The following is a 25,240-nucleotide window of genomic DNA, read 5'->3' as shown; positions in this document are numbered from 1 at the left end:
CTCTGAAATTCAAACTTAACTGGGCATCCTGTGTTTTATCTGGTAACCCTACCCATAGAGCTTTTGAGTATGTGCATTCAAATTTCATTTTCCCTGGGTGGAGGAAGAATAGTCTCTTCTCACCCCCTGTCATGCCACAGAGAGCACAAAGAACACAATGGGAGTCAAAGCTAGCAGAGGTTAAAATCTCCTACATGCTTTATTGGACTTCAAAGAGTCTTATGAAATAACAAAGAAAACCCATGTGACGGTGTCCAGGGGGTACAAGGCAGTCTGCAAACTAGCACCCTCCTAAGACCAGCCCCAGGTGCACCCACCCCAGGCCCAAAATGGGATCCCAGGATAAAGGCATGGCAGGGAGTGGGGCAGAGGGAAAATACCTTTATAGCCATAGCAAAAACAGGTAAGGGAGAGAGTTGTCTAGAGGGTAGGAAGGGTGAAGGGAAGTGGTCACACAGCCGCCTTCACCTACACCATCTTCCTTAGCCACCCCTTCCTCAAACTGGGTGTGTCTTTTTTTGAGCCTCTGGCCCAGGCTATAAAGCAACTTGAAAATGGGGTCTGACAAGGGGAGTATGCAGTGTAGGCACTTGGGAAATTCAGGAGATTTCTTTTCTTACTTTTAGCCTGTTTTGTCTTTTGGTTCAGAAATATGACAACAGCCTTGGCCAAAAGCTCCAGGGCTCCATGAGAGCCCTGTATCCTGGCTATGGCTCCCCTGACCAGGGGAACCAATTGTCCTGAGCCCTAGGAGTACTGATGCTTGGGGAGCTTTGGGGCAGCACCTCTTAGAAACAAACCCTCCTGCGGTGTGGGGGAGCAGGGGTAACAGGGAGGCAGGGGTGGGTGGGAGAAGAGAGAAAAGGTGATTGCTTTATAACCCACAGCTCTGGCATCCACTCATGCTCCAACTGAGAGAGGTCTCCTGATCTATCCCCAAGCCTGGCTCTGTTCAAAACTCTCGTGGATTGTTCTCTGGAAATTGGCTTCACTTCCCCATGGACCCCTGGAGGCCTGAGTGAGCTCTAAGATGAGGTTCCCTCTGGCCCATAATATCTCCAAAGAACAAACTCCGAAGAGTAGGCACTAGGCCCTACACACACCTGGAGTGAACAGAACCATTGTGAGTATGGTGGAATAGATCTGAGACAGAGGTTTCAGAAGTTATTCCTCCTATCTTCCCTGCAACTGCTAGGGGAAGTTGGGGAGTGGTGGGAGGGAGGAGCCTGAAAGCAAGAGACAGACAGAAACAAGAAACCAAACCTCAAAACTGGGATAGCAGAGACAGAAGCTGGACCCCAGATGTGGAGCTGGGAGCTGAGGGGACAGCAACTAAGACATGCACTGAAGTGGAGAGGGAGTGACAGCAGCAGCCCATGGTTGGGAGGGAGGCAGGGCAGGCAGGCCATGGTGGTAAGTTAATAAATAATGATGAAGGACCCAAGGATGAGGGAAGCAGGTATGTACAGTGCCCAGGCCCCTGAGCCAGCCCCTCCCATGCCCTACTCTAGGGGCTAGATATCTTGATGGAAGGAAGGGAAGGGGAGGCAAAAGACCCAGAGAAGGACAAGCTGTCCCATCACTGCCACCCCCATCCTGCCTACTTCTTAAGAGGTTTCTTAAAGATTTTGAGGGGAAACTTCTTCCGGCCTGGGCTGGAGTCTGTCTCCTCACCAATAGAACCATTATCTTCCTCAGCCACAGCCTTCTTGCCAGCCAGGTGGGGAATGCGTGTGTTTCGGCTGGCTTGCAGGGCTCGGCTGTCCCCAGCTGGAGATGGTGTGTCTGGGTCTGGAGAACTGGGGCTGTGAGAACGGGAAGAATCCAGAAGTGGAGAGCCACCAGGTGGGGCTGGGGGGCTCAGCTCCATCAGGCTATGGGCTTTGTCCAGCCCATGGTTCAGCGCCAATACTGCTTTCTTGGCCAGGGCAGGGCTGTCAGGTAGTTTCTCCACCAGAGACCCTGGGTGGACCCCCTCAATCAGCCGGTGGCTGCCATTGGAAGTCATGGCATTAAGAGCCTCATCTGCAGCACGGCCCATCTGAGGAGGTTTGGGGGTCATCCGCTGGCGATCACTCATGTGGAGGGAGGACTCCGAATCGGAATGGGTCAAATCCCTGTAAGACATAGGGCAGAGAGGAAGAAAGGGACATATACAGGATAGGGATATGGGAAAAGTTGAAGAGGACAGAGGGTCAACATGAGATGACAGAGACAGGATAGGAAAATGGGGATAGACAACATGGCACGAGAGAAATAGGATGAACAGGCAAGTGGGAAGAAGAGAGGAATAAGGAATAGAAGGAAGTTGAGTAGGCCATAAGTACAGGATAAAAGAGGAGGCAGGAATAGGAATTGGGGATAGATTGGAGAAGAGACAGGGAGAGGAGAGTAGAATTGTGGAGGAAGAAAAGCAAAAGGAAAAGCCGGTAGAAACAAGAAAGACCAAGGTGATAAGAAAGAAGGGGGAAAGTGATGGGGAGAGAAGAGACAGACAACAAGAAACAAAAACAAATGTCATCATACCGATCATATGTCTGGCAAAGGGCTTTCCAATGCCTGGGCCCCACCACTGCTAAATGCTCAGGCTCTGAATTGGTGCAACCATAGGCTTAAATTCCACAGGCATCTTCCTCAGTAAAATCTATGCTTTCCCATAGCTGGCTAGATTTCTTAACACTCAACCCTAAGCTAACACAGAACCTACATACTGCTCTGAGTCACCGTTTTCCATGCCTTCCTCCCCCACTTACTCTTGTCACACCCAGGGATACATCCAGTCTGGGCCAGGCCCCAAGGGAACAGGGCACATGCAGTCAGTAGACCTGACCCAGGCTGGGGAGGTGAAGTTACAACAGCCTTGCAAACAATCCCTCACCCACCCAAAAGGCCAGGATGCTGCCTCTTCTAACCCTCTCACAGGATTCAAAGGTCACAGACAAGTATTGCAGAGTTCAAACCATAGTCTGTGGTGACAGCAGGAAGGGTGGAGTCTCTGTCAGAGCTCTGCTGACAGAGAGGCAAAGAAAGACAGCATACTGGCCTTGAAGGAACACTGGTTCAGAAGAGCTCTGGATTCTTCTGTGTGATCTTGGACAAGTCATCTAACCTTGCTGGTCCTTAATTTTGGCCCAATGAAGATAACACCAATTCAGTGATCTTACAAGACTGGAGGATCAAATATGTTGGCAAAGCATTTGGAAATGTAGAAAGTATTGGGGGAATGAAGATGATGAGGCCAGCCAAGCTGGAAGGCCCATTTGGGAGCCAGTCACAAGAGGCTTCTTTGCAAGGCTGAGTTATGGAGACATGCCACCGCACACTGAACATGCACACACAGAGGCTAGTCCAGGAACCTGAAACCCTTTAAGGAGCTGGCTATCCCTATGTAGACCAAGAACCAATTCCGGATGATACTCCTGCCTCTACAAACAAAAAGGAAGATATGGGAGTCCCCTGCTAGTCCTGAACCCTCCCTCTGCTTTCTCAGAGGCCTGAGAACCCACAGCAAAGGCAGAGGAAAGGGCTAAGGGAAATATTTAAATGTCAATCAAGAAGCCAAAGGGGAAGTGCCATGAGTGGGAATGGAAAGCACTACAGGACCTGGAAAAAAGCCTGAGGTTCAGAAATTAGAAAGGGCACCAGGCTGTTGAAAGAGGCAAAAGCTCATAGCTACTGTAGGTTCAGTTCTCAATAACAAACAACTAAGCAGCCACCCTATGGGCCAGTAACTTCCTGGACTCAGGGGACAGCAGAGAACAAGTCTAGCTCTAGCTTCCATTCTATAAATACTGTTTCAGCCACATACTCTAGTGTGTATAGATATTCAGTCTCATATTTGATTTTTTATATCTGACACTGTCCTTACTTCTATCTAAACGTGTCCTGGTTTCTCTAAGCCCCAAGATGATCCTCTCCATATTCTACCTTCACACACGTATAAACTACTGAGAAAGGTGCCAAGGAAGTTCTGGGGTGCAACCACACTGAGAAAAGGGGCCCTCTCAGCTGATGAGATGAGGATCTAGGAGCCTACCTTTCTAACACCAAGGAAGAGAAGTCAAGAGGTTGGGTCCTCCTAGCCTCACTTCTCCTGGCCCAAGATGCATCTGGTCTTGATTACCATCCTTCTATGCCTCCCTCATCAACTAAAAGCTGAGACTGTCAAAGAAAGATAATTACCTGAGAGCAAACCAGGGGAGATATAGGAGGTAAAAGGTCCTCAGAGGCAGGCTCACCTTCCCTTCCCAAATCATTGAGACCAATCAGGCCATGGGTCCCTCCCCAAAGGCTGGGCTGCCTTAGACTCCCACCAAGCTACTGACCTTACTAGAGAGCCTGTTTGCCTTTAGAGACGATCCTCTGGTGCATGGTGCAAAAGAAAATTAAGTAGTGAACAGGCTAGGTGGATGCAGGTACTTCCCACCCTTCCTTCCCACAGCCCTCAGCTTAGGCCTTGGAACAGGAGATTCACAGCATCCCCTAGTTTCCCAACCCAATTCAGTCCTTTCCATCTGTATTGGAAGGGACAATCTCCCTTCCTAAGTTTTTGGATGAAAATGAGAATGAGAGTGAAGATGAGTAGCTCTGCTGATTAATCCTAGTAAGGGCAGTCCCTTTGTGGAAGAGAAAGGAAAAGCCCTCAAGGATAAATATCCAGAGGCTTAAGGAGCAGAGCTAGAAAAATGGGTATCCAAAGTGAGGTAGGACCAAAAGGAAGCAACAGAGTAAGCAGGCTGCAGCCAAGACCAGGACTGGGCCATGGCCACCACTTCAGAGATGAGAAGTACTTCCAGAAGGGAAGGACTATCTGAGGGTCCCCTAAGCTTTTCCCAGGCAAGGTCACGGCTACTACCTCTGACCCTAGCCTGTCATCTTGGGTATTAGACCCTACAGCTGCCAGATCAGGCTGTGGGAGAACGCCTTTCACCATTTCTTTTCCAGTACACTTATTGAGACCTTATGGAAGGACAAAAATATCCAACAGAGTATCCTGGAATGGAAAGCCAAGTTCTAGTTTGTGCTCTGCTTCTAATTAGCTGTGGGACCTGGAGGAAATTACTTAACCTTTCAGAACCTTAACTTCCTACTCTGAAAATGAGTACTTTAATACCTGACCCATCTACAAACTTTTCTTGTCCAAAACTCCCAAATGTGTGTCCCCTCTTCTGTTCCCTAATTCCTTGAAGGATACTATATCCCTTCAGTCACTCAAGCTAGAAACCTGTGTGTCATACTAGATTCCTCCCTTTCCTTCACCCTCACAGCCAATTACCAAATTAATCATCTCCTTTTATCGCAAGATCTCGTTACCTCCTCTAGTGGTCCACAGCAATGACTTCCAAATTCCTATAGTCTTCCCCTTCCTTCATACAGACCACTAAAATATTATTTCTAAAATGCAAATCAGACCAATTCACTTTCTTTGAAAAATGCTTTTGCAGTTCTCCATCTCCTAAAGGATAAAGGCCAAAACCCTTCACCTTTCAGAGCCCTTCATCATTCTAGCCTCATCTGCTTCTCCTTCCTACCAACACATATCAAATGTTCTAACCACAAATATATCATATTCTCTTGAACTTCCATGCTTCTGCACATAATGTTTCCTCTGCCTAGAATACCCTTTTTCCTTTCCCTGCACACAGGATGTTAGCACAAGTATCATCTCTTTTGTGAAGCATTCCACCCAGGTACACTTTGTTAGTCACTCCTTCCACAACACCCCCATAGCACTTTACAAATTGTTCCACGATTATTTATGTGTCTCCCAGACTAGACTGCAGTTCTTGATGGCTGAGATTATATCTTATCATCTGTGATAAGTCTGGCATAGAGTAGACATCAATAAATGTTTGTTGAAGGAGTAAGGAAGTGGGGGCCCCACTGAGATAACCAATGTGGAAAAGCATAGTTTAGGCAAAAGTGCTATAGGATCATGAGGGAAGAGGGTTGTTACTCATTTTTAGAGTCAGCAAACCCCAAACATAGAAGGGAGGAAAGGTGTGGGGACATAGGCTGACCTTAAAAAGGAATCCCAAAGCTGGGAAAGGACAAGATGAGAAGATTTCCCCACCGCACATACACCCCAAGCAGCAGCCAGCAGGCAGAGACCAAGGTAAAAGCAACAGAAAGGGAAGGAAGGGGAGGAAGAAAGATAAGAGAGAGACAGCTGATACCCCAAGCTCTCTGAATGCCCAGGCATCACAGCGGTGCTGTCAGAAGGGGGTGGGTCAGTGTAGGGCTCCATCTGGAGGAAATAGGAAGTGCTGTGGTGGTAATAAACAGGGTGGACATGGGTGGTGGTGGTGGTGATGGTGGTGGTGGTGGTGGTGGTGGTGGTGGTGGTAGTGGTGATGGTGGTGGTGGAAGAGGAGCAGGAAGAAGAAGCAGAGGCAGATGAAGGGCTGGTCCCGTAGCCTTCAGAACTGAAAGACTGTCCAGATGAAAGGCTGCGCATTCGCCGCAGAGATACCCGGCTTGTCAAGAAGTGGCCAGCCTCTCCCTCTACCAACCTCTGAGATCCCAGGCCATGCTGTGGCTCCGTAAGGCGCTGTCGGACACTGCTCTGCAGGCTGGGGGCTGCAAGGAGAATGAAGAAAATGTGAGAAAGGCCATCCCACTTTGGCTGGCAGGCAAGCAGATGCCAATGGAAAATGCCTGCTGGAGACCATTCTGGGCCCTTGATGCCCAGTCTGGAGAATGGGGCACCTCCTCCCAGAAACCTCCCACCAAGGGTCCTGAAAGGAAGGGAGATTGAGGATGAGATGCCTGGGTCAATTTTAGTGGCAATTCCAATGGAAGGAGACCTAAGGCCAATGTTGCTATAAAGGGAGGTGGCAAGGCAGTTAGTGGGTGGACACAGGCAGGGCAGGGGAGGACAGGAGCTTGGGAAAAGGTCCGGGAGAGCACTAAGAAACAGCCTTTTTGTAGACCCAAGGTCAAAAAATAATTCACAACTCAGACAAGGACTTACACACAAATATGTTCATTATTAATGACTATATGAAAAGTAAACAGTTTACTTTTTATTAATAATTGAATAAAGTAAACATAAAGGTAGAACAATGGGAAAATGATAATACATCCAATTTCTGGGAGACTGTAGCGCTATTAGAAATGATGCTTATAAAAAGACTTTAAGAACATAAAAAAAAATGCCTATGAAATGCTCAGGGTGGGCTGGGTGTGGTGGCTCAAGCCTATAATCCTAGCATTCTAGGAGGCCGAGGTTGGAGGATTGCTTGAGCTCAGGAGTTCGAGACCAGCCTGAGCAAGAGTCCCCATCTCTACTAAAAATAGAAAAATTAGCCAGGCATCATGGCATGCACCTGTAGTCCCAGTTACTCTGGAGGCTGAGGCAAGAGGATTGCCTAAGCCCAAGAGTTTGAGGTTGCATTGAGCTACGATGATGCCACTGCACTCTACCCAGGGCAACAGACCAAGACTCTGTCAAGAAAGAAAGAAAAGGAAAGAAAGAAAACAAAAGAAAAGGAAAGGAAGGGAGGGAGGAAGGAAGGAGAAAAAGAGAGAGAAAGAGAGAAAGAGAAAATGAGAGAAAGAAAGGAGAGGAGAGGAGAGGAGGAAGGAGAAAAGAAAAGAAAAGAAAAGAAAAGAAAAGAAAAGAAAAGAAAAGAAAAGAAAAGAAAAGAGAAAAAAGAAAAGAAAAGAAAAGAGGTGCCTCAGCGTAGAATACAAAATTATTAATATATGTAATAGCCTTGAGCTTTGCAATGCAAAACACTAGAGTCTGAAACAAGGACTTTTTGCTTCTAGCTATGACCTTGAGCAACTTATTTCTGCATTTTAACTCCTAATTTATAAAATACTACAGGGTTGTTCTGAGACTTCAAGATAAGGTCTTTAACGTACCTGACACAGGTCATGGCACTCAACAAACGGTAGTAGTTATCATTATCTTAACTACACACAAAAAAATTTCATAGACAAAAGACTGAAAGAGAAGGTACTCAAATATGGTGGAACTAACCTTCTTTAATGCTAATATTTACTCTTTTTTACTTTTGAAATTTCCTCTAATAAGCATGTAAATAACAAAGAATCAGCTCTTGAGTCACTGCTGCAAATCAGGCTCTTGGAAGTTGATGGCCACCATGTCCAGTCAATGGGTACATGGGCACCAGGTAACTTAGGAATGTGCTAGTGCATCCTCCTCGGGCTAACTCCCAGCTCCAACTAGAAGGGAATGCAGACCTTTGTTCTTTCTCCTCTACCCTAATAGATGGGCTGTCCTGCTTTCTCCCTAAAGATGAGAGAAAGGAGTAGATTACAAGGGTGGCAGCAGCTTTGGAGAGGCCCCCAGGGAGAAAGCACAGTTCCACAGCGATGGAGAGTTGGGGAGGCAGGGCTTCTACAGCTGGTGGTGTTCAAGGCATGAAAGGGAAGCTGAAGAGGAAAAGGAAGCCTGGAATAGGGAGGGGAAGAGGGAGAAAGAAGGGGGAAACTGGTAGAAAAAGAGAGAAACATGAAAAAGAGAAAAGAGAGGGGTGATCCTTCCTTCCCTCTTTTCCCTCTAGCCTAGCTGGAAGAAGGGCCACCAGGACATCTGTGTAGCTGGGCTGAAGGGAGAAGCCTAAGCCTTCCACCACCACGGGTGTTCTCTCTCCAGCCCTGGGCTGAGCAGGCTGATTCTTCTCACCCCCGAACCCCTCCCCATAGTTAGTAGGGACAGTGCTCAGGGGATAGAAGGAGCAGGCAGGGGTGTGAGGCAGGCAGGAGAAGGTGCCTGCAGGTTAGGAGTGCTGGTTTAGTCTCAAAAGTCAGAAAAACAAAAGCCCCAAAGGGGCTCCTCAAACCGGGGTATTTCCAGAGGGACTGATCATCCGAGCCGGCGGATGTTGAGCAGAGAGAGCGGTCACTGAACCTACGCCCCATCAGCCAGGCAGCATCTAGGGTCAACAGCCAGGCCAAAAGGAGAAGAGAATCTGATTTACGGAGAAGCCTGCCCATCAACAATATGATACAGACAGGGCTGGGGGCAGAGGGTGGGTAGCTCAGAGCTAATGAAGGCCCCCCACAGCCTGGAGAACACAAGAGCCTTTAGATCAGTAAGTCTGGATCAAGCTCTGCCTGTCAGTGATCCTAACCTTGTTAGGCCTTTAACTAAAGTTCTAACAAGGTATCAGATCAGGGGGGCAAAGAAGCTTAGCCAAGGGCAAAGTACCACTGATAAAATTTACAAATAAACTCTGTCTAGAGTGGGAATCCAGCTTTATTAAACAATCTAGCCATCTGAAAATGAGCCTCTAACCCAGCCCCAGCCTTCTGCCATATCCCCTGTACTGGTGGGGTATGGGCCCAGGACAACAGCTTTACCATAAGGCCTATTTACCTAAAATAGCCTCTGATGCAAAGAAAAATTTGACTGTGGGCCAGTAAGGGAAAAGCCGCTTCATTCACTGAAAAATTCCCACAGAGTATTGTCTCTTTCAGCTCTGCTCTACTCAACTCTTACCACTTGCAGGGGAGAGAAGGGAGAAGGAAGACCCAAGACAGAGGGTGGGGAGGCCCAAGAGTTCAGGCGGGAAGCCAGACATGCTTGTGCAGGAGGTCCCTCCTGGGCAAGAATGCCTTTCCAGCTTGGAGGATTTAGGACTATATCTCTTTATGGGACTATTGTTTCATGGGGTCTCACATAAAAATACAACAAGAAACATCATTCCATTCATCTACTTTAGCGATTAAGAATACGGAACACAAAATGAAAATAAGTAGGTTCAATAAATAGTCAAAATTAATGCCATTTTTACATTGTGAATCACTAAAGGAGATTATTTTTTATAAAGGTAGATGGAAGGGAAAGGGAGAATAAAGAGAAAAACAAAGAGTGAAGGGAAACACATTTAACACAATAGACCCAGAAGGGCACACAGAGCATATGACAAGGCAAAACCACCAAAGGACAACTATAAAGAAATATCCTGATACAAATTGTGCTTTATTGACCAAGGTCACAAGTTAAACTATCTTCAGATATCTGCCACATCTCCTGTTTAAGCACAACAAAGGCCACAGACTTCTCAACCCGTGCATCAATGGTTCCTTCCCTCATCCCCACCAAAGAGGTCACCTACACTGCATGGACAAGGGAGACACAATCTCCTCATCCATGTCATCCACGTCGTCAGTCATGATGAAGTGGGTGGGGTTGGGGCGCGTACTGCCCATCCAGCTGGGGTCTATGTTGAGGGCAGCCACCAGTGAGTGGATGCCAGGATTATTGACAATCTGGAACCCACAAAGGATCTCGATCTGTTGCCAGCGGTGCAGGCGCTCCCGCAGTGCTGCTGTCACCTCACTCAGTGCTTGCCTGAAGACAGAAGAGAATTGCAGGCATGGACTGGGTGTGAACCCCAAAAGGAATGAGGCCTCTTCTCAGAGGAACAAGTTGGGGGGCATATGCGTGAATAAAAAACACAATAAACTCATAAACTTAAGAGCAGGGTAGGAACTGGATCAAGGCTGGGGCAGGAGACCAGAGCTGTCCCTTCACCAGTGAGGAAATGGAATTGGAGCTGGAGGCCCTGTATAGCCTCAAATTCTGAGGATGGCCTGCACGTTGTCAGAGTAGATAACTGGAACTACTTACTTAGCCGTTAGGATTTTGTGGTCTACATCATCCAGGGAAGAGCTGTGGGCCACGTGAAAGGTGCCAAAGAGTGTGTTTCTCTTCTTTTTTATCTTCTCAGCCTGCAAAGATGAAACCCCCAACTTAAAGAGAGCAGGGATTAGAGGTTGGAAGAAATGAGAAAGGCCTTCCTGTGGCTGGGTCCCCCTCCTAGCACAACTTAGGCTGCACAAGGAAAAGGAAGAAGAGGGAAAGGGAAAAGGCGAGCAAGGGAGGAAAAAAAAGGGAAAGGGGAGAAAATAGTAGAAATGAGGGAAGAAGCAAAGGGGCCGCTGATAGCACCCTAGCCCTAGCAGGACCTCTGTCTCCATGGCATCCTGGGCTGGCCAAGCTTTCCCTCTACCTGCCTCCACTTGCTTCCTCTTTCCCAGAAGACAGGTAGGAGTACCCCCACACCCTCATTCCCTCCTCCAGAAGCTTGATGGCATTATCAGGAGCTGCATGTTAGGAAAAGAAACAGAACCCACCACCAGGATATATCTTCACCCAGTGGGAAGGACACGGAGAGAGGAGGAAAAAGGGAAGATACAAGGGAGGAGAGTAAAAAGCAGAGAAGAGGGCAGGAGGAGGGCAGATCTCACCCCCTCCTTGGCCACCAGCAGCTGCTTCTCAGCATTTTGCTTCTTGATGTTGTAGTACTGCACCTCCACCTCATGTGTCAGCTGCAGCCACTTCTGAAGGGCCTCTGGAGCATACCATGAGCTGTGTGATTCCAGCTCCTTCTCTGCTTTCCTCAAGGCCTCCCGAACCTGCACAGCCAAGAGGATGTGAGTCCATTTACAGCTACTGAGACCCTCTCCAACACTTCTGTATGAGGCCACAGAATTCAGAGTTCTTATCTGCTTTACAACTCTCCCAGAAGGGAGAAAGAGTAAGGTTTATTATCTGTATTTTATATACTAGGAAGCAAGCTCAGAGAAGGAAATTAACCTATTCAAGGTCACACAGTGTCAATCAGAACTCAAATGGAGATTTTTTTTCCTCCCAGACTAAGACATTCTTCTTCATCACATCAGCTGACTCTCCTGGTAATGCAGCCAGTCTCAGCAATCTTCCTGATCTCTTCAGGAACAGGTCAGCTAGTGAATCATTCTTCTACTGAGCACCTGGGTCTGTGTTTAGACGTCAAGACATCACAGTGTGGCAAAAAAAAAAATTGGGAATTTGGAAATCTGGTTCTGGTTCCTGGTCTGTCACTCAACTGGCTATGTGACCCTGTGCTTCCTAAGGCAGATCTTAATTCAGTGTGAGACAGGGCTTTCTCCTATGCAAATCCAAACTATCAGTGAAGGGGTGATATCTCGGGAGAAAGTGACTTCCCTGTCATGGGAGGTATGTGAAGAGCTCCTATCAGAGAGATCTGAAAAATTATTGCTGCTCCAGAAGGGCATTGCCCTGAATGCTCTCCAAAGTCTTCTCTAGCCCAGACTGTGTCTATGATTCTCACTGTAAGCAGGGCAGGTAGGCTTTGAAAAGTACTCTCTACAAGGTAGGGAAACAATGAGTACGCCACACCTAACGTGGGCATTGCCAACAGAGGCCAAGACATGAAAGGATCAGTGTAAAAGCAGAAATCTCACTGACCTCTCTGTAAGGAGTAAACAATGAAGTAGACAGTCACAAAGCACTAACGTGTAGAAGACCTGAAAGTATATACAGACATTACATATACTCGATTCCTTGCTATCCCACCGAGGATACCAGCATAAGTGATCCTCCACTCTTCCACCTGGACACTGACCTTCGGCTGGTCAGAATCCCAGAGAACAAGGATTGAGAACAGTCTCATTATCTCCCACTTCAGCTAATGAGGCAACTATCCCATAGCAAGCCTGAGGCCCTCTCTACAGCCTTAGATCGATTAGAAAGGCCTTAGCTAAGGACAGAACACCTTCATTCCCTTGAGAGCGCCAATCTTCACTCGGTTTATGTTCCTTGAAAAAGAAACTATAAAATGGCCCACTCCTGGTTTTATAGATTTTAAATGAAGAACAGATACCTTAGAGACTCATATACCAAGTCTGAAAACTTATAATCAAGTTCTACATTAAAAGCAGTTAAAGGAACAGGATACAGTAAGAAGGGAAGAATGGATGAAGAAGAGAAAAAAGAGTAAATAGAGGAAAATGTGGTAGTCAGGGAGGCACACAAAGGGGCTGGCCTACCAGGCTCAAAAACTGTTTATTTAATGAGAGAAATAATTACAAAATAGGGAATGAGGGAGATCTTGGGAGACAGAGAGACAGACACAGACACATCTTGCCACACACAAGGAATAAATGCCTGTAGGAGAGGAAGACAACAGATGAGCAAGTCAGAGTTCACTAGTCTTATTCTTTTATTCTATTGCTGTGGGTCTCAACGTTGTGACTGACATATTGTAATCATATGAGGAACTTATGGCAAGAATCCCATAAAAGTGAAAAAAAATAAAAATTTAAAAAAAATGCTGATATTGGACTCTAACCCAGAAATTCTGACTTTAATGATTTCAGGTGTTGGCTGAGCATTAAAAGTTTTTAGAGGCTGAGAATGGTGGCTCATGCCTGTAATCCTAGCACTCTGAGGGACGAAGTCAGGAGGATCGCTTGAGGCCAGATTCAAGACCAGCCTGGGCAACATAGCAAGACCCCAGCTGCACAAAATAAAAATTAAAAGAAAGTTTTTAGGCCAGGCGCGTGGCTCATGTCTGTAATCCTAGCACTCTGGGAGGCTGCAGCAGGAGGACTATTTTAGGCCAGGAGTTTGAGACTAGCCTAAGCAAGAGTGAGACTGTGTCTCTACAAAAAATAGAAAAATTCACTGGGTGTGGGGGCACACACCTCTAGTCCCAGCTATTCAGGAGGCTGAGGCAGGAGAATCGCATGAGCCCAGAAGTTTGAGGTTGCAGTGAGCAATGATGATGCTACTGCACTCTAGCCCAGGCAACAGAGCAAGACCCTGTCTCAAAAAAAAGTTTCTAAAAGCTCTCCAAGTAATTCTAATATGCAGCCAAAGATAATAAACAATGACCTCTATGTTTTAAAGTGTAATCACCTGACTTCTACTTCTCAGTAGGATGTAGTAGGTCAGGGCAGAAGAACAATTCTGATCCAACACAGTATCTGGAAAAAGCTGCATAAAGTATGAAAATTATGTTTTCAAAGATATCAGAGAGCTGTAGAAGCAATTAGGACTAGGTCTGCAGTTCTCTAAGTGTGATCCAAGGATCCCCCCAGACCTTTCAGAGAATCCATGAGATCAAGATTATTTTCATAATAATACTAAAACATTATTTACCTTTTTTACTTCCTTCCTCTTACAACTGAACTGCGGAGTTCTCCAGAGGCTACATGATGTGTGAAGTCACAACATATTGAAATAGACACTAATATAAGAATCTAGCCATCTATTAAGACACATTTAAAAGATTTGCAAAATTGTAAAAAGTCATTCTTTTCATTAAATTGTTTTTATTTTGGAAACTTTAGTCACTTTGCATAAAATATGTTATTTGTATTAACATACAAGGGGTTTAATATAGTTATTTTAAGTGAATTAATATTTTTAAATGTTCTCAGTTTTAATTTCAAATAGGATAAATATCAATAATATTGCTCCCATAAAAATATTCTTTGAGGCTAGACACAGTGGCTCATGCCTATGATCCCAGCAGTTTAGGAGGCTTAGGAGGGAGGATCATTTAAGGCCAAAAGTTAAAGACCAACCTGGACAGCATAGTGAGACCCCATCTCTACAAAAAATTTTTTTAAAAAATGCCAGGCAAGGTGGTACACACCTGTAGCTCCAGCTACTCACGAGGTTGAGGCAGGAGGTCCCTTGAACCCACGAGGTCAAGGTTACAGTGGGCTATGATCACACCACTGCACTCCAGCCTAGGCAACAGGACGAAGCCCTCTCAAAAAAAAAAAAAAAAAAAGTGTTCTTTTGAGGTCCTAAATTTTTTAGACTAAACAGGTCCTGAGACCAAAAAGTTTGAAAACCACTGGACTAGACAGACTGAAAATCCAGAGAAGGAAAAGCCTTTCTAAGGTAAGTTGACATTTGCCAGTCATTTTCTTCCCTGGAGGCACTGATGATTCTAAATGAGAACTGAAAATCAGGCTTGGCCTGTGCAGAAGGACTGCACCTGGGCACAGAGAAAACAGCCAAGGCTATGGCAGGACTGAATCTCTCAGAATCTTTCAGAGAGAAAGAAATCCACCAGCTCTCAGTTAAAATGTCAAGGAGGGATGTACCAGAGAAACTGTGACAAGTGAGGGCTAGACCAAGTCTAACTAGAACTACAACCCAGCTCCGATACAGCTCAATCTGATTGGCTTGAGGTGATTGGCACCTCACCCTACGTACCTCACACAAGAAAGGGGGAACCCCATATCTGATGGAAGATAAAATTATCTGGAACCTCTATTATTTTATACACAGTGTCCAGCATTAAATAAATTAGTACACATAATAGGCAGGAAATGTAACTGATAATCAAGAGGAAAAAAATAAGCAGTCCCATAAATGATCTAAATGTGTTACCACATAGGGACTTTAAAATAATTATGATTGATATGTTAAAGAAAATATAAAAGAGGATAGACGCAATAGATAAAAAGATGGAAATTTGGGATAGGGGACCAGAATCTATAAAAGAGTAAAATGGGTGTTGTAGAATTGAGATATGTAAATGCTAAAAAGAATGTATTCTGCAGTTTTTAGTAAATGCTCTATATATGCTGATGAGGTCAAAATTATTAATAATGTTTTTAAATTTTTTACATCCTTATGTTTTGGGCTGATTATTAAGAAATGTGTATTAAAATCTAACTTTGATTACAAATTTGTCTATTATCCTTTTAGTATATTGAACTTTTGCTTTATATATTTTTTAACTATACAATTAGGTATATCCAAATTAAGGGCTATTATAGATTACCATTGAATTCAACCATTTATCATTATCAAATATCCATTTTTGGGTCTAGTAATACTTTTTGACCTAAAGTGTACTTTGTCTGATATTAATATATAGCTAATCCTGCTTTATTTTGCTGTTTGTATTACACATCTTTTCTCATCCTTTTACTTTTAACCTGTTTTGTGTCCTTATATTTAAAATGTGTCTCTTTTAAACAGAGCATATAAATTGGGTTTTGTTTTTATCCAGTCTGACAAACTTTGCCTTTGAACTGAATTGTTTAGTCTTTTTTCACAAACCAAGTTTCCATAAGTTTCAGAGGACTGAAACCATATAGCATATGTTCTCTGACCATAGTGAAATTAAACTAGAAATGAACAAGAGAAAGATAACTAGAAAAGTCCTCAAGTGTTTGAAAATACAAGCCACATATTTCTAGATAACCATGGGCCAAAAAAGAAAACACAACAGAAATTAGAAAATCTTCTGAACTGAATGACAATGAAAATATGAAATATTAAAACTTATTACATGTACATAAAGCAGGGCTGAGATAGAAATTTATAACTCTAAATGCAGATATTGGAGAAGATTAAAGATTTAAATTCAATGATCTAATCTTCTGCCTCAAAAAGCTAGAAAAATAATGGCTGGGCACAGTGGCTCATGCCTGTACTAGTGCTCTGGGAGGCTGAGGCAGGAGGATCGCTTGGGGTCAGGAGTTCAAGACCAGCCTGAGCAAGAGCAAGACCCTGTCTCTACTAAAAATAGAAAGAAATTAGCCGGGCAACTAAAAATGTATATAGAAAAAATTAGCCAGGCATGGTGGTGCATACCTGTAGTCCCAGCTACTCAGGAAGCTGAGCCAAAAGGATTGCTTGAGCCTAGGAGTTTGAAGTTGCTGTGAACTAGGCTGACGCCACAGCACTCTAGCCCGGGCAACAGAAAGAGACTCTGTCTCAAAAAAAAAAAAAAAAAAAAAAGCTGGAAGAATAAGAGCAAATTAAAGTTTTTTTTAAAAAAAGGGCTGCCTCGGTGGCTCACGCCTGTAGTCCTAGCCCTCTGGGAGGCCGAGGCAGGAGGATCACTTGAGGTCAGGAGTTTGAGACTAGCCTGAACAAGAGCGAGACCCTGTCTTTAGAAAAAATACAAAAAATTTACCAGGTATGGTGGTGTGCATCTGTAGTCCTAGCTACTCAGGAGGCTGAGGCACGAGGATCACTTGAGCCCAGGAATTTGAGGTTGCAGTGAGCTACGATGACACCACTGCACTTTAGCCGGGGCGACAGAGCGAGACTCTGTCTCAAAAACAAAAAAAAAAGAACAAAAAAGTACAAATCTTCTACACTAAGAACTACCAAACATTGCTGAAATTTTAAACAATCTAAATAGGTGACAGGATAAAATATGCTTATGGATTAGAAGAATTAGTTGGTTAAAATGTCAATGTTTCCCACATTGATCTATAGATTCAATGCAAACCCAAGAAAAATTCCAGGTTTTCTTTGGAAGGAAGGAGTCTGATTGACAAGTTAATATGGAAATGCAAAGATTTTCAAATAGGCAAGGCCATCTTGCAGAAGAAAAAAGCTAGAGAACTTGACGACACTACCAGATAATAAGACTTATAATAAGACAATGCTAGGCTGGCCACGGTGGCTCACGTCTGTAATCCTAGCACTCTGGGAGGCCGAGGCAGGTGGATCATTTGAGCTCAGGAGTTCGAAACCAGCCTGAGCAAGAGTGAGACCCCGTCTCTACTAAATAAATAGAAAGAAATTATCTGGACAACTAAAAATATATAGAAAAAATTACCCGGGGATGGTGGCACATGCCTGTAGTCCCAGCTACTCGGGAGGCTGAGGCAGGAGGATTGCTTGAGCCCAAGAGTTTGAGGTTGCTGTGAGCTAGGCTGACACCACGGCACTCTAGCCTGGGCAACAGAGTGAGACTCTGTCTCAAAAAAAAGACAATGCTGTGCAAGAATAGACAAATAGAACATAGAACAAAGATTCTTCAATAATCACCTAACATGGGAAAACAAGATTCTTGACCACATACCTCATATTACAGAAAAAAAATTAATTTTAAGTAAACCATATCCCTAAATGTGAAAAGTCAAGCAATAAAGGTTCCAGAAGAAAATTTAGGAAAATATCTTGGGGGTGGGGATATTAAACAGAAAACAAAATCATTAAATCCCCATTAAAATCAAAAACTTCTGTTTATCAAAAAATAATATTAAGAGAGTAAAAAAGCAGGACACAGGCTGAGAGAAAATATTTGCAATATATATGAACATATATTGACAAAAGACTCACATACAGAGAACATATAAAGAACTCTTACAGATCAACAAGAAAAAAACATACAACCCCATTTTTAAAATGAGAAGGGATTCCCCATCAAATGGCCAATAAATTTATGAAATGGTATCCAATAATATTGGGGAAATGAAAATTAAAATCATGAGATACTACTACATACCTACCAGAATGTTCAAAATTAAAATGCCTAAAAATGCCAAGGTCATAGATCAACTAGAATTCTCATACATTGCTAATGGCACTATAGATTGGTATAAACACTTTGGAAAACTAGCAATTTCTAATAAAACTAAATATATAAATGCTCTATTATATGTAAGACAGAAATTAGTACTTGTTTATATGCAAGAAGGTTCATAGCAGTGGTATTCATAAAAGCCAAAAAAACTGCAAACAACCCAAATGTCTATCAAGAGAAGAAAGGATAAAGAAATCATAGTGCACTCATACAATGGATTATTACTCAGCAATGGAAATAAACCAACTATCACTACATTCAACACGGATGAACTCTCACAGACATAATGTTTAGTGAAAAGAAACAAAACACAAAAGAGTATATATTATATAATTCCATTTATATGAAGTTCAAAATCAGGCAAAACTAATCTGGTTTAGAGGTTGTGACAGTAGTTAATTTTTGGATGAAATACTCACAGGGGTGTGAGGAGCAACAGTGAGCTTTCTAGGTTACTAAAAAAGTTCTGGATCATGATCTGGGTGGTGGTTACACAGGTACATGCACATGTAAAAGGATGCCAGCTGTATACTTAGGATTTGTACACTTTATAAATACCTCAATAAAAAAGGAACAAAATAACTTATCATCTGTTATCCACTGTTCTTTAAAATCACAGTGACTGTTTTTTTGCAACTTTTCCTCTACTCTTGTTAGTTAAGAGTCTAGTGACTCTGGAAGATAGTCTTTGAGCCATATTTCAAAGTCCTCACACATGAAACTTTCCAGCCAGACTCTGGGCCCCTGCCCTTTACCCACCCCTCAAGGTGACCAGGAATTTGTAGATTCTCCTACCTGCTCCAACTCTTCCTCAGCATATTTTTGGCGGCTCCGCTCATTCTCAGTACCCTCCCGCAGCTCCTTCAGCCGCTGGGCTTCCTGCTTGGCAAGTTTGATCTCATCGCGCAGCTTCTTCTCCAGATGGACCTTCTCCACCTCCACCGTGCGGTGCTCCTCCTGGGCCTTGTGCAGCCTGGGGGGCGATGCAGGGAGCTGGAGGAGGCCAGGCAAGGGGTGCCAGCCAACATCCCATGAATCATGGCATCAAAGATGAAAATGAGAGCTCCAGCTCTCAGCATATATTCTCTCTACTCTGCTGACTGTCTGGCTCTGAGCTAGCTCAGGGCCAATAGAAACCACAGTCATTACCTAATTCTTACATTGGCCATCACTTTGCTGCCAGTAATCAAGCTGTGAGGCCAGGTTCTCAGGCATCTAAATCCCTCTTCTAAAGTATCTCATATACTAAAATCATAACAACTACTAGTTTATAAGGTATTTCACATTTGTCCTCCTAGCAGATAATGATATATTAGTATCATTATCAGCCTGAGACATGCGGATATGAAGGCTTAGAGAGGGGAAGTAACTTGCATAAAGAACTGAAACTAGAATTCCAATCTGTGTGACTTCAAATCCCATAATTATTCCTCTTTTATTAGGGTATCTGGAAGGTGCAATAAATTTAGAACACCCTGCAGGCTAGACAAAGATCCAGGAAAACCCAATGGCTGAGATGTGACTGGGATGGAGGTAGGGGGAGGCTGAAGGAAGATGAGAAAGGAACTATTGGAACTCCCAAGTACCTATTCTTAGAAGCACAGAAAAATGAAATTCATGCCACAGGGGCTGGGTAAGGCTCAGGAGAGTCTCCTGCTGTTCCCAAGCCGAGTTCCTTTCCTAAGTATCTTCCCTAGTGGAAAGGATCTCAAGGGCATCAGTTAAAATGAAAATCTACTCTCACACCTACCCACACATTCCCTCTGTTCACTGACAAACCCTTCCATCCATCTAAACAAGTCTCCTTCCCTCCTCCCTTTTTTCCTCCATATATCTATGTTAATCCATCCATTCATTCATTTATTCATCCATTCATTCACCAAGTTCTATCAAATGCCTACTAAATGCCAAGCCCTGTGCTAACCCCTAAATATATAAAGATAAATCAGAAAGCTGTCCCTGCTACTGAGGAGCTAGCTCATGACCTAGTCCAAGATAAATAAATAGGTAACTGTACACAATGTAATGAGTTCTATTATAAAGAGATATATAGGGTTTGGGTAAGCCCAAAGGATGGAGTAATTAACTCTGCCTAAAAGAGAGTCAGGGAAGGAGAGATTTAGGCTAGAACCAGAAGAAAGAGTGAAGAGTTTGCTAATCCCTTTGGAAGTCTGAAAGCATTTAGCTATTATTGTCAGGTCTTCCTCCCTTAGCAGAAATCACCAAGTTACCAGGAGACCAGAATAGGAGGGGGAAAGGATGATGATGAAGAGGTGAGATATATGGCTTAGATAATGATGTGTAGAAAAGAAAGGATATCTGAAAGATGCATTCAAGAAAAAAAGAAAAAAAAAAAGGAAAGGATAAACTACAGAACAAGAAGGACCAAAAGAGAAGACCACTTACCGTGGAGTTAATTAAGTCGATGAAACAGAAAAGGCAGAAACAGAAATCAACCTCTAAAAAACTCCAATTTCAGAGTTCTCAGCGGGTGAGGCCTCAAAAGACATGGTGGGACAAGCAAGGAAGTAAGAGAAGAAATGTTAGGCTGCAAGCTTTCTGCAGACAAATTGCAGTCTTCTGCCTGCTTTGCCCCTGGAGAAAAAGAGAGTTGAACCTCCTTAAGGTGAACACCAGATGGTGCTGCATGTATAGCTAAAAACAAATCAGAAGCGCCATTTCCTGCCCCCACCTCGTTTGGTTGCCGAGTCTCCTACTTCACTGTACTCGTCCATGGCCCAACTACATGAAATTACACCATTAGGGATTCAATTCTTCACTGAAATATTGTCCTCTCTGAAAGCGTCCTCTTCAGAAAAGCCAACACTATGATATGTCTGTCCTTTCCCTATAATAGGGAGCTCTTTTAAAGTAGAACCAAGCCTGACTCTCTGTCATGGTTCCAATAAGGTCTAGTAGGGATGGAAATCAATAACTACCACTCGGTGCAGAAATAAGCAAATAAATGTACAATCAAGCGCTGCCTCACTCCAAGGCAACAACAATTAGCATTACAATTAGGCAGCCTGGTTGCAAGTCTTGGCTCTAAGTAGTTGTGTGACTATGAGCAAGAGTTCAGCCTGTTTCTTCCCAGTAAAACGGGAATCAAAATTCCTGCCTGCTTCAAAGAATTATCCTGAAACCCAGTGAAATCCTAACTGGAATGTATAAACATGTAGCATTATATTTATTCATACAAAATATCAGGAACTCTATAAATAAAGCCTTATGGTAGTTGGCAGTGCAGGCCTGTTAAAGTGAGGGACAAGTAGCATGTGGGCTCTGGACACTGTCAGAGGTGAATATGTGTATGCATGTGTGCAAGCCTGTTTAGGGTGGGGGGCTAGTCTTTGTCTCCCTACAGTGGTCATTTAGCTTTGGAGGCCGTGGGGGACAGGGAGGGCTAGGAGCTTAGTTTTATCCCCAAACTTGGAATGTCTCCTGCCTAGATTCTTTTGCCTTTGGAATGGAAACAGTACATGTTTTTCAGATAAATGAAGTGTGGGGACTGCTGGGACAGCAGCACTTAGCCCCTAACTGGCAAAGGGCCCAAGAACAAGGGCTCAGCAGTGTAGCCAGAAATCAGCTTACACACCAGATCCGACTTTCTCCCAGAAGCTCAGCCCATGGAAAGGAATCTGATAAGGCTGCTGCCTCAGTAAACGCACCACCCTGGAGGTATCAAAACTCCCAGCTTACTACTTACTGATATGTGACCCTCAGCAAAGCACTTACCCTCTCTGAGCCTTCATTTCCTTAACTCTAAAATTGGAATAATATAGGGATAACAATAGTACCTACCTCAAAGGGTTGTGGTGATTAAAAGCAATAATGCATTTAAGTACTTAACAATACCTGGCTCACAAGAAATCGTTTCCCCACTCCTCCACAGAAAATAGTACCTAGCATTAAAAAAATAACAGAAGAGACCAGTCTTCATTTCTCTTTACACGGATTCTGCCAAAAACTTCCCAACTAGAGTCTCCAGGTTGCCAGCATCATTTTCTAAAAGACAATCTTAAATAGGCCTCGTTGTTTCTCAAAAACAAAACAAAACAACCGAAAAATGTACTTTGACTTATTGCCTTCTGCATCCTACTAAACTTCTCCACTTGCATCTTAAGGTCCCAGGAATCTGGCCCCACCCCATACACTCAACCTTAATGTCCAGGACCTCCCTACCTATCTTTCAAGGCCTCCTCCTCAGAGTTCCACATCCACTCATCTCCTGCCTCTTTGCCGGCACAGAGTCTGCATGAAGTGTGTGCTCACTGCTCCTTCTTATGTGTGAGTTTTATTGCCCCAGGAGCAGAGAATTCACTACAATTGCCAGCTCAGACGTGGTTCCTAGATGTTAGGAAGTACAGAGATTGACTGACTGACTGACTGACCGGCACTCTCTTTTCACAGATAAATCTTCTCCCATAGTTTTAAAGTCATGTTTTATTTCAACAGAATCCCAGACTATCAGTGTTAGAAATGTTCTCATAAGAGAGCCGAGTGTTCTCCTAATTCAGCCCCTTCATATTACCAATGAGGAAACATTGGTAATTCACTGGATGGGATTTACCCAAAGTCATACAACGATTCAGTACTTACAAAATTTAAACTCCATACAAGAAAGAACTATGGGCTGTAAGAAGAAATGCTTATGAGGTTTCTTTGGAGAACAGTATATATTAACTTATATGCTAAGAGAAGCAGTCCAGAGGCAAGTTGTAGGGTAAAATGACCGCTAACAAGCTCTGGGAAGTTCAAGCTCTATGGCACATTTCTCCCTCTGAAGTTCGGAGGGAGTAAAAATAGAAACAAGGTTCTCCACAGGAGGAATAACTGTTCAGGATAATCGGAATAGCAGGAACCTAGGCTCCCAAAGCAGTTTTGGAAGGATGACACATCCTGGGCAGCTATGTCAGCATGGTCTTAGGGGCCAGGTGGTCCACACCCAGGTGGAAACAGGAGGCTCCCAAGAGCAGGTGGGATCTTACCTTTCCTGAAGATCATGCAGACTCTGCTCAGCTCGGTGTAACCCCTCCAAGTCCTTCATCATCTTCTTCATGTGCTCCTTGGAGTAACGGTTCTGGATATAGGCAAACCAGCAGCCGCCCACACCAATAACGATAGACACCACCAGCATGAAGTCCTTGAGGTGATTATGGCGGGTCACTGCCAGAAAGGGGAGGGCATGGTGAGTCAGGGTGCTGACTGCACACTTAGTCTTGCAGACTCCACTCCTGGAGCCCGATATTGTCCCTGGTATACCAGGCTCTGTGCCACAGTACAGAGACTTGAAAGGGACATCATAAGGAAGAAAGGACTGCTACTGCAGCCTCTGTCTGGGTTGTGTTGTGGGCTCAGAGGAACCCCAGATGTGGGAGTCAGGGAAAGAGGAAAAAAGGGGAGTTATACCAGTGCTAATGACCCTCTGTGCACAGCAGGTTGCCCTCAGGGAAGGGAGGGGCGAGACTGGCAGGATCCTTGGGCTTAGTAAGGGCACGGGACTGATGGAAATCCAAAAGGACCCAAGTAGAGCCACCAAGTTAAAAGAGATTCTAGATACCAGGAAAAGACACATGTAGCTAGAAACTGTATGAAGTTGAGGCCCAGTTTGACAAAAAGGGTCACAGTCATAGCTCCTCATTGAAAGGCTGAACAGCAGGACATGGAGATGGTATGAGATCAAAGACAGAGTAGCACATCCTATTTCCACCCTGGGGAGGGGAGTTACTTGGTACAGAGTGGTAGCCCTGTCCTTTACATGTTTATTCTAGGCTCTAAGAGAGAAAATTGAGGGCCCTCTAGTGGCCATCCCCTAGCCTCCAGACAGGCCTACACTTCCAGCCATATTCCAGTCCTACTCCTATCCTTCTAGGAGGAGATAGGAGGAGATATTTCCATAGGACAATAAGTTGCCTTTCTTTCTGGAACACATCTGCCTCCTCCATAGTCTCTACCAGAACCTGGGTTACTCTTTGTCTCCTCTGTTTGTTAAGGACTTTTAATCTTGGTTTCCTAGGGTTTCTCAACTCCAACACCCCCTTTACATTCTTACGAAAAGTCAAATGTACCCTTGTTCAAATAAGATTCCATGCAAAAAGCACCTTCACCCTTATTACTTCCAACACTCAAAGTACTTAAGGGGTATGTGTGGATCAGGCCTAGCTATTTCATCTGGTCCCTTATTCTACCTTGTCCAAATTGATTTGGAACCACATTCTATTATTTTGCCCAACTTCATATTCTCATCCAAGTCCTGAATAAAAATACTGAATAGCCAGAGCCAAGGGTAAGATCTCACAGTCACCCCCTCCCTCTATGGTAATACTGTTCCACCTCTCGGTACTCACTGGATTTCTTCAATCAGTTTTGACTCTGCTTAAATGTACAAGCATCCACCCATCCATGCCTCTGCCTTGTCAAATGCATAAAGCTAAAGTCCAAAGAATGGAAAAACAAGCATCACATGTACTCACCAGAAAATTGGTTTCCCTGATCATCACCTAAATGCACATCAGGGAAGGATATCAATTGGACATCAGACTAAGACTGGGGGGGCGGGGGGGGATGCCTACATGATTAGTGCGTTGTGCACCATCTGGGGAATGGTCATGCTTGAAGGTGCTGACTCGGGAGGTGGGGGGGGTGGAGGTATGACTACATGGTGAGTGCCAGGCGCACTGTCTGGAGAGTGGACACGCCTGGGGCTCTGACTCAGGGGGATGGGCGGGACACGGACAATGTATATAACCTGAGCTTTTGTACCCCCATGAAGAGCTGAAATAAAAAAATAAATAAATAAATAAAGTCCAGTTATTATGCCTGCCACATCCATGAGCTACCAAGCTTGGTGATAAGAAAATGAGTCTAATGATTTGGCTGATTTACTCTTTGTAGTTCCTAGTGATCATTACTTGCCTGTATGCCAGTGCCCAGCACAGCTTTGACCAGCATACAGAAGGCATTCAATAAATCTTCAGGAGACTGATTCTTTACTGATAAACCTCAAGTGTGATAATATCTCCCTCTCCTTAATCCATATAAGGGAGAGAAATAGAGAAAATACAAAATGTATCAGGAATTTCAGGCATCTATACTCAAATTTATACTCTCTAATCCTCACTACT

At 44.1% G+C, this 25,240-nt stretch overlaps 1 protein-coding gene across 3 annotated transcripts in view; it reads right to left on the bottom strand.

The window, feature by feature from the left end:
• Positions 1-171: 171 nt before the first annotated feature.
• STIM1 (stromal interaction molecule 1) overlaps positions 172-25,240 on the bottom strand; it is a 170,562-nt gene continuing 145,493 nt past the window's right edge. For 2 of the 3 annotated variants that reach the window (XM_045557322.1, XM_045557325.1), the window contains 8 exons: positions 23,105-23,282; positions 18,912-19,089; positions 11,227-11,394; positions 10,607-10,707; positions 10,092-10,327; positions 8,814-8,906; positions 6,513-6,579; positions 172-2,117 (listed from right to left, as the gene is read on the bottom strand). In XM_045557322.1, the coding sequence (XP_045413278.1) occupies positions 1,601-2,117; positions 6,513-6,579; positions 8,814-8,906; positions 10,092-10,327; positions 10,607-10,707; positions 11,227-11,394; positions 18,912-19,089; positions 23,105-23,282 (1,538 nt within the window). In that variant the 3' untranslated portion in view covers positions 172-1,600. The remainder of the gene's footprint in view (positions 2,118-6,512; positions 6,580-8,813; positions 8,907-10,091; positions 10,328-10,606; positions 10,708-11,226; positions 11,395-18,911; positions 19,090-23,104; positions 23,283-25,240) is intronic. The other variant, XM_045557324.1, reaches the window with a different exon arrangement.

This window comes from Lemur catta, chromosome 7, assembly GCF_020740605.2.
Source record: "Lemur catta isolate mLemCat1 chromosome 7, mLemCat1.pri, whole genome shotgun sequence".
NCBI classification, from domain to species: Eukaryota; Metazoa; Chordata; class Mammalia; order Primates; family Lemuridae; genus Lemur; species Lemur catta.
Note: the sequence above shows the minus strand (reverse complement) of the source record. Positions and strands in the feature narration are given on the sequence as shown.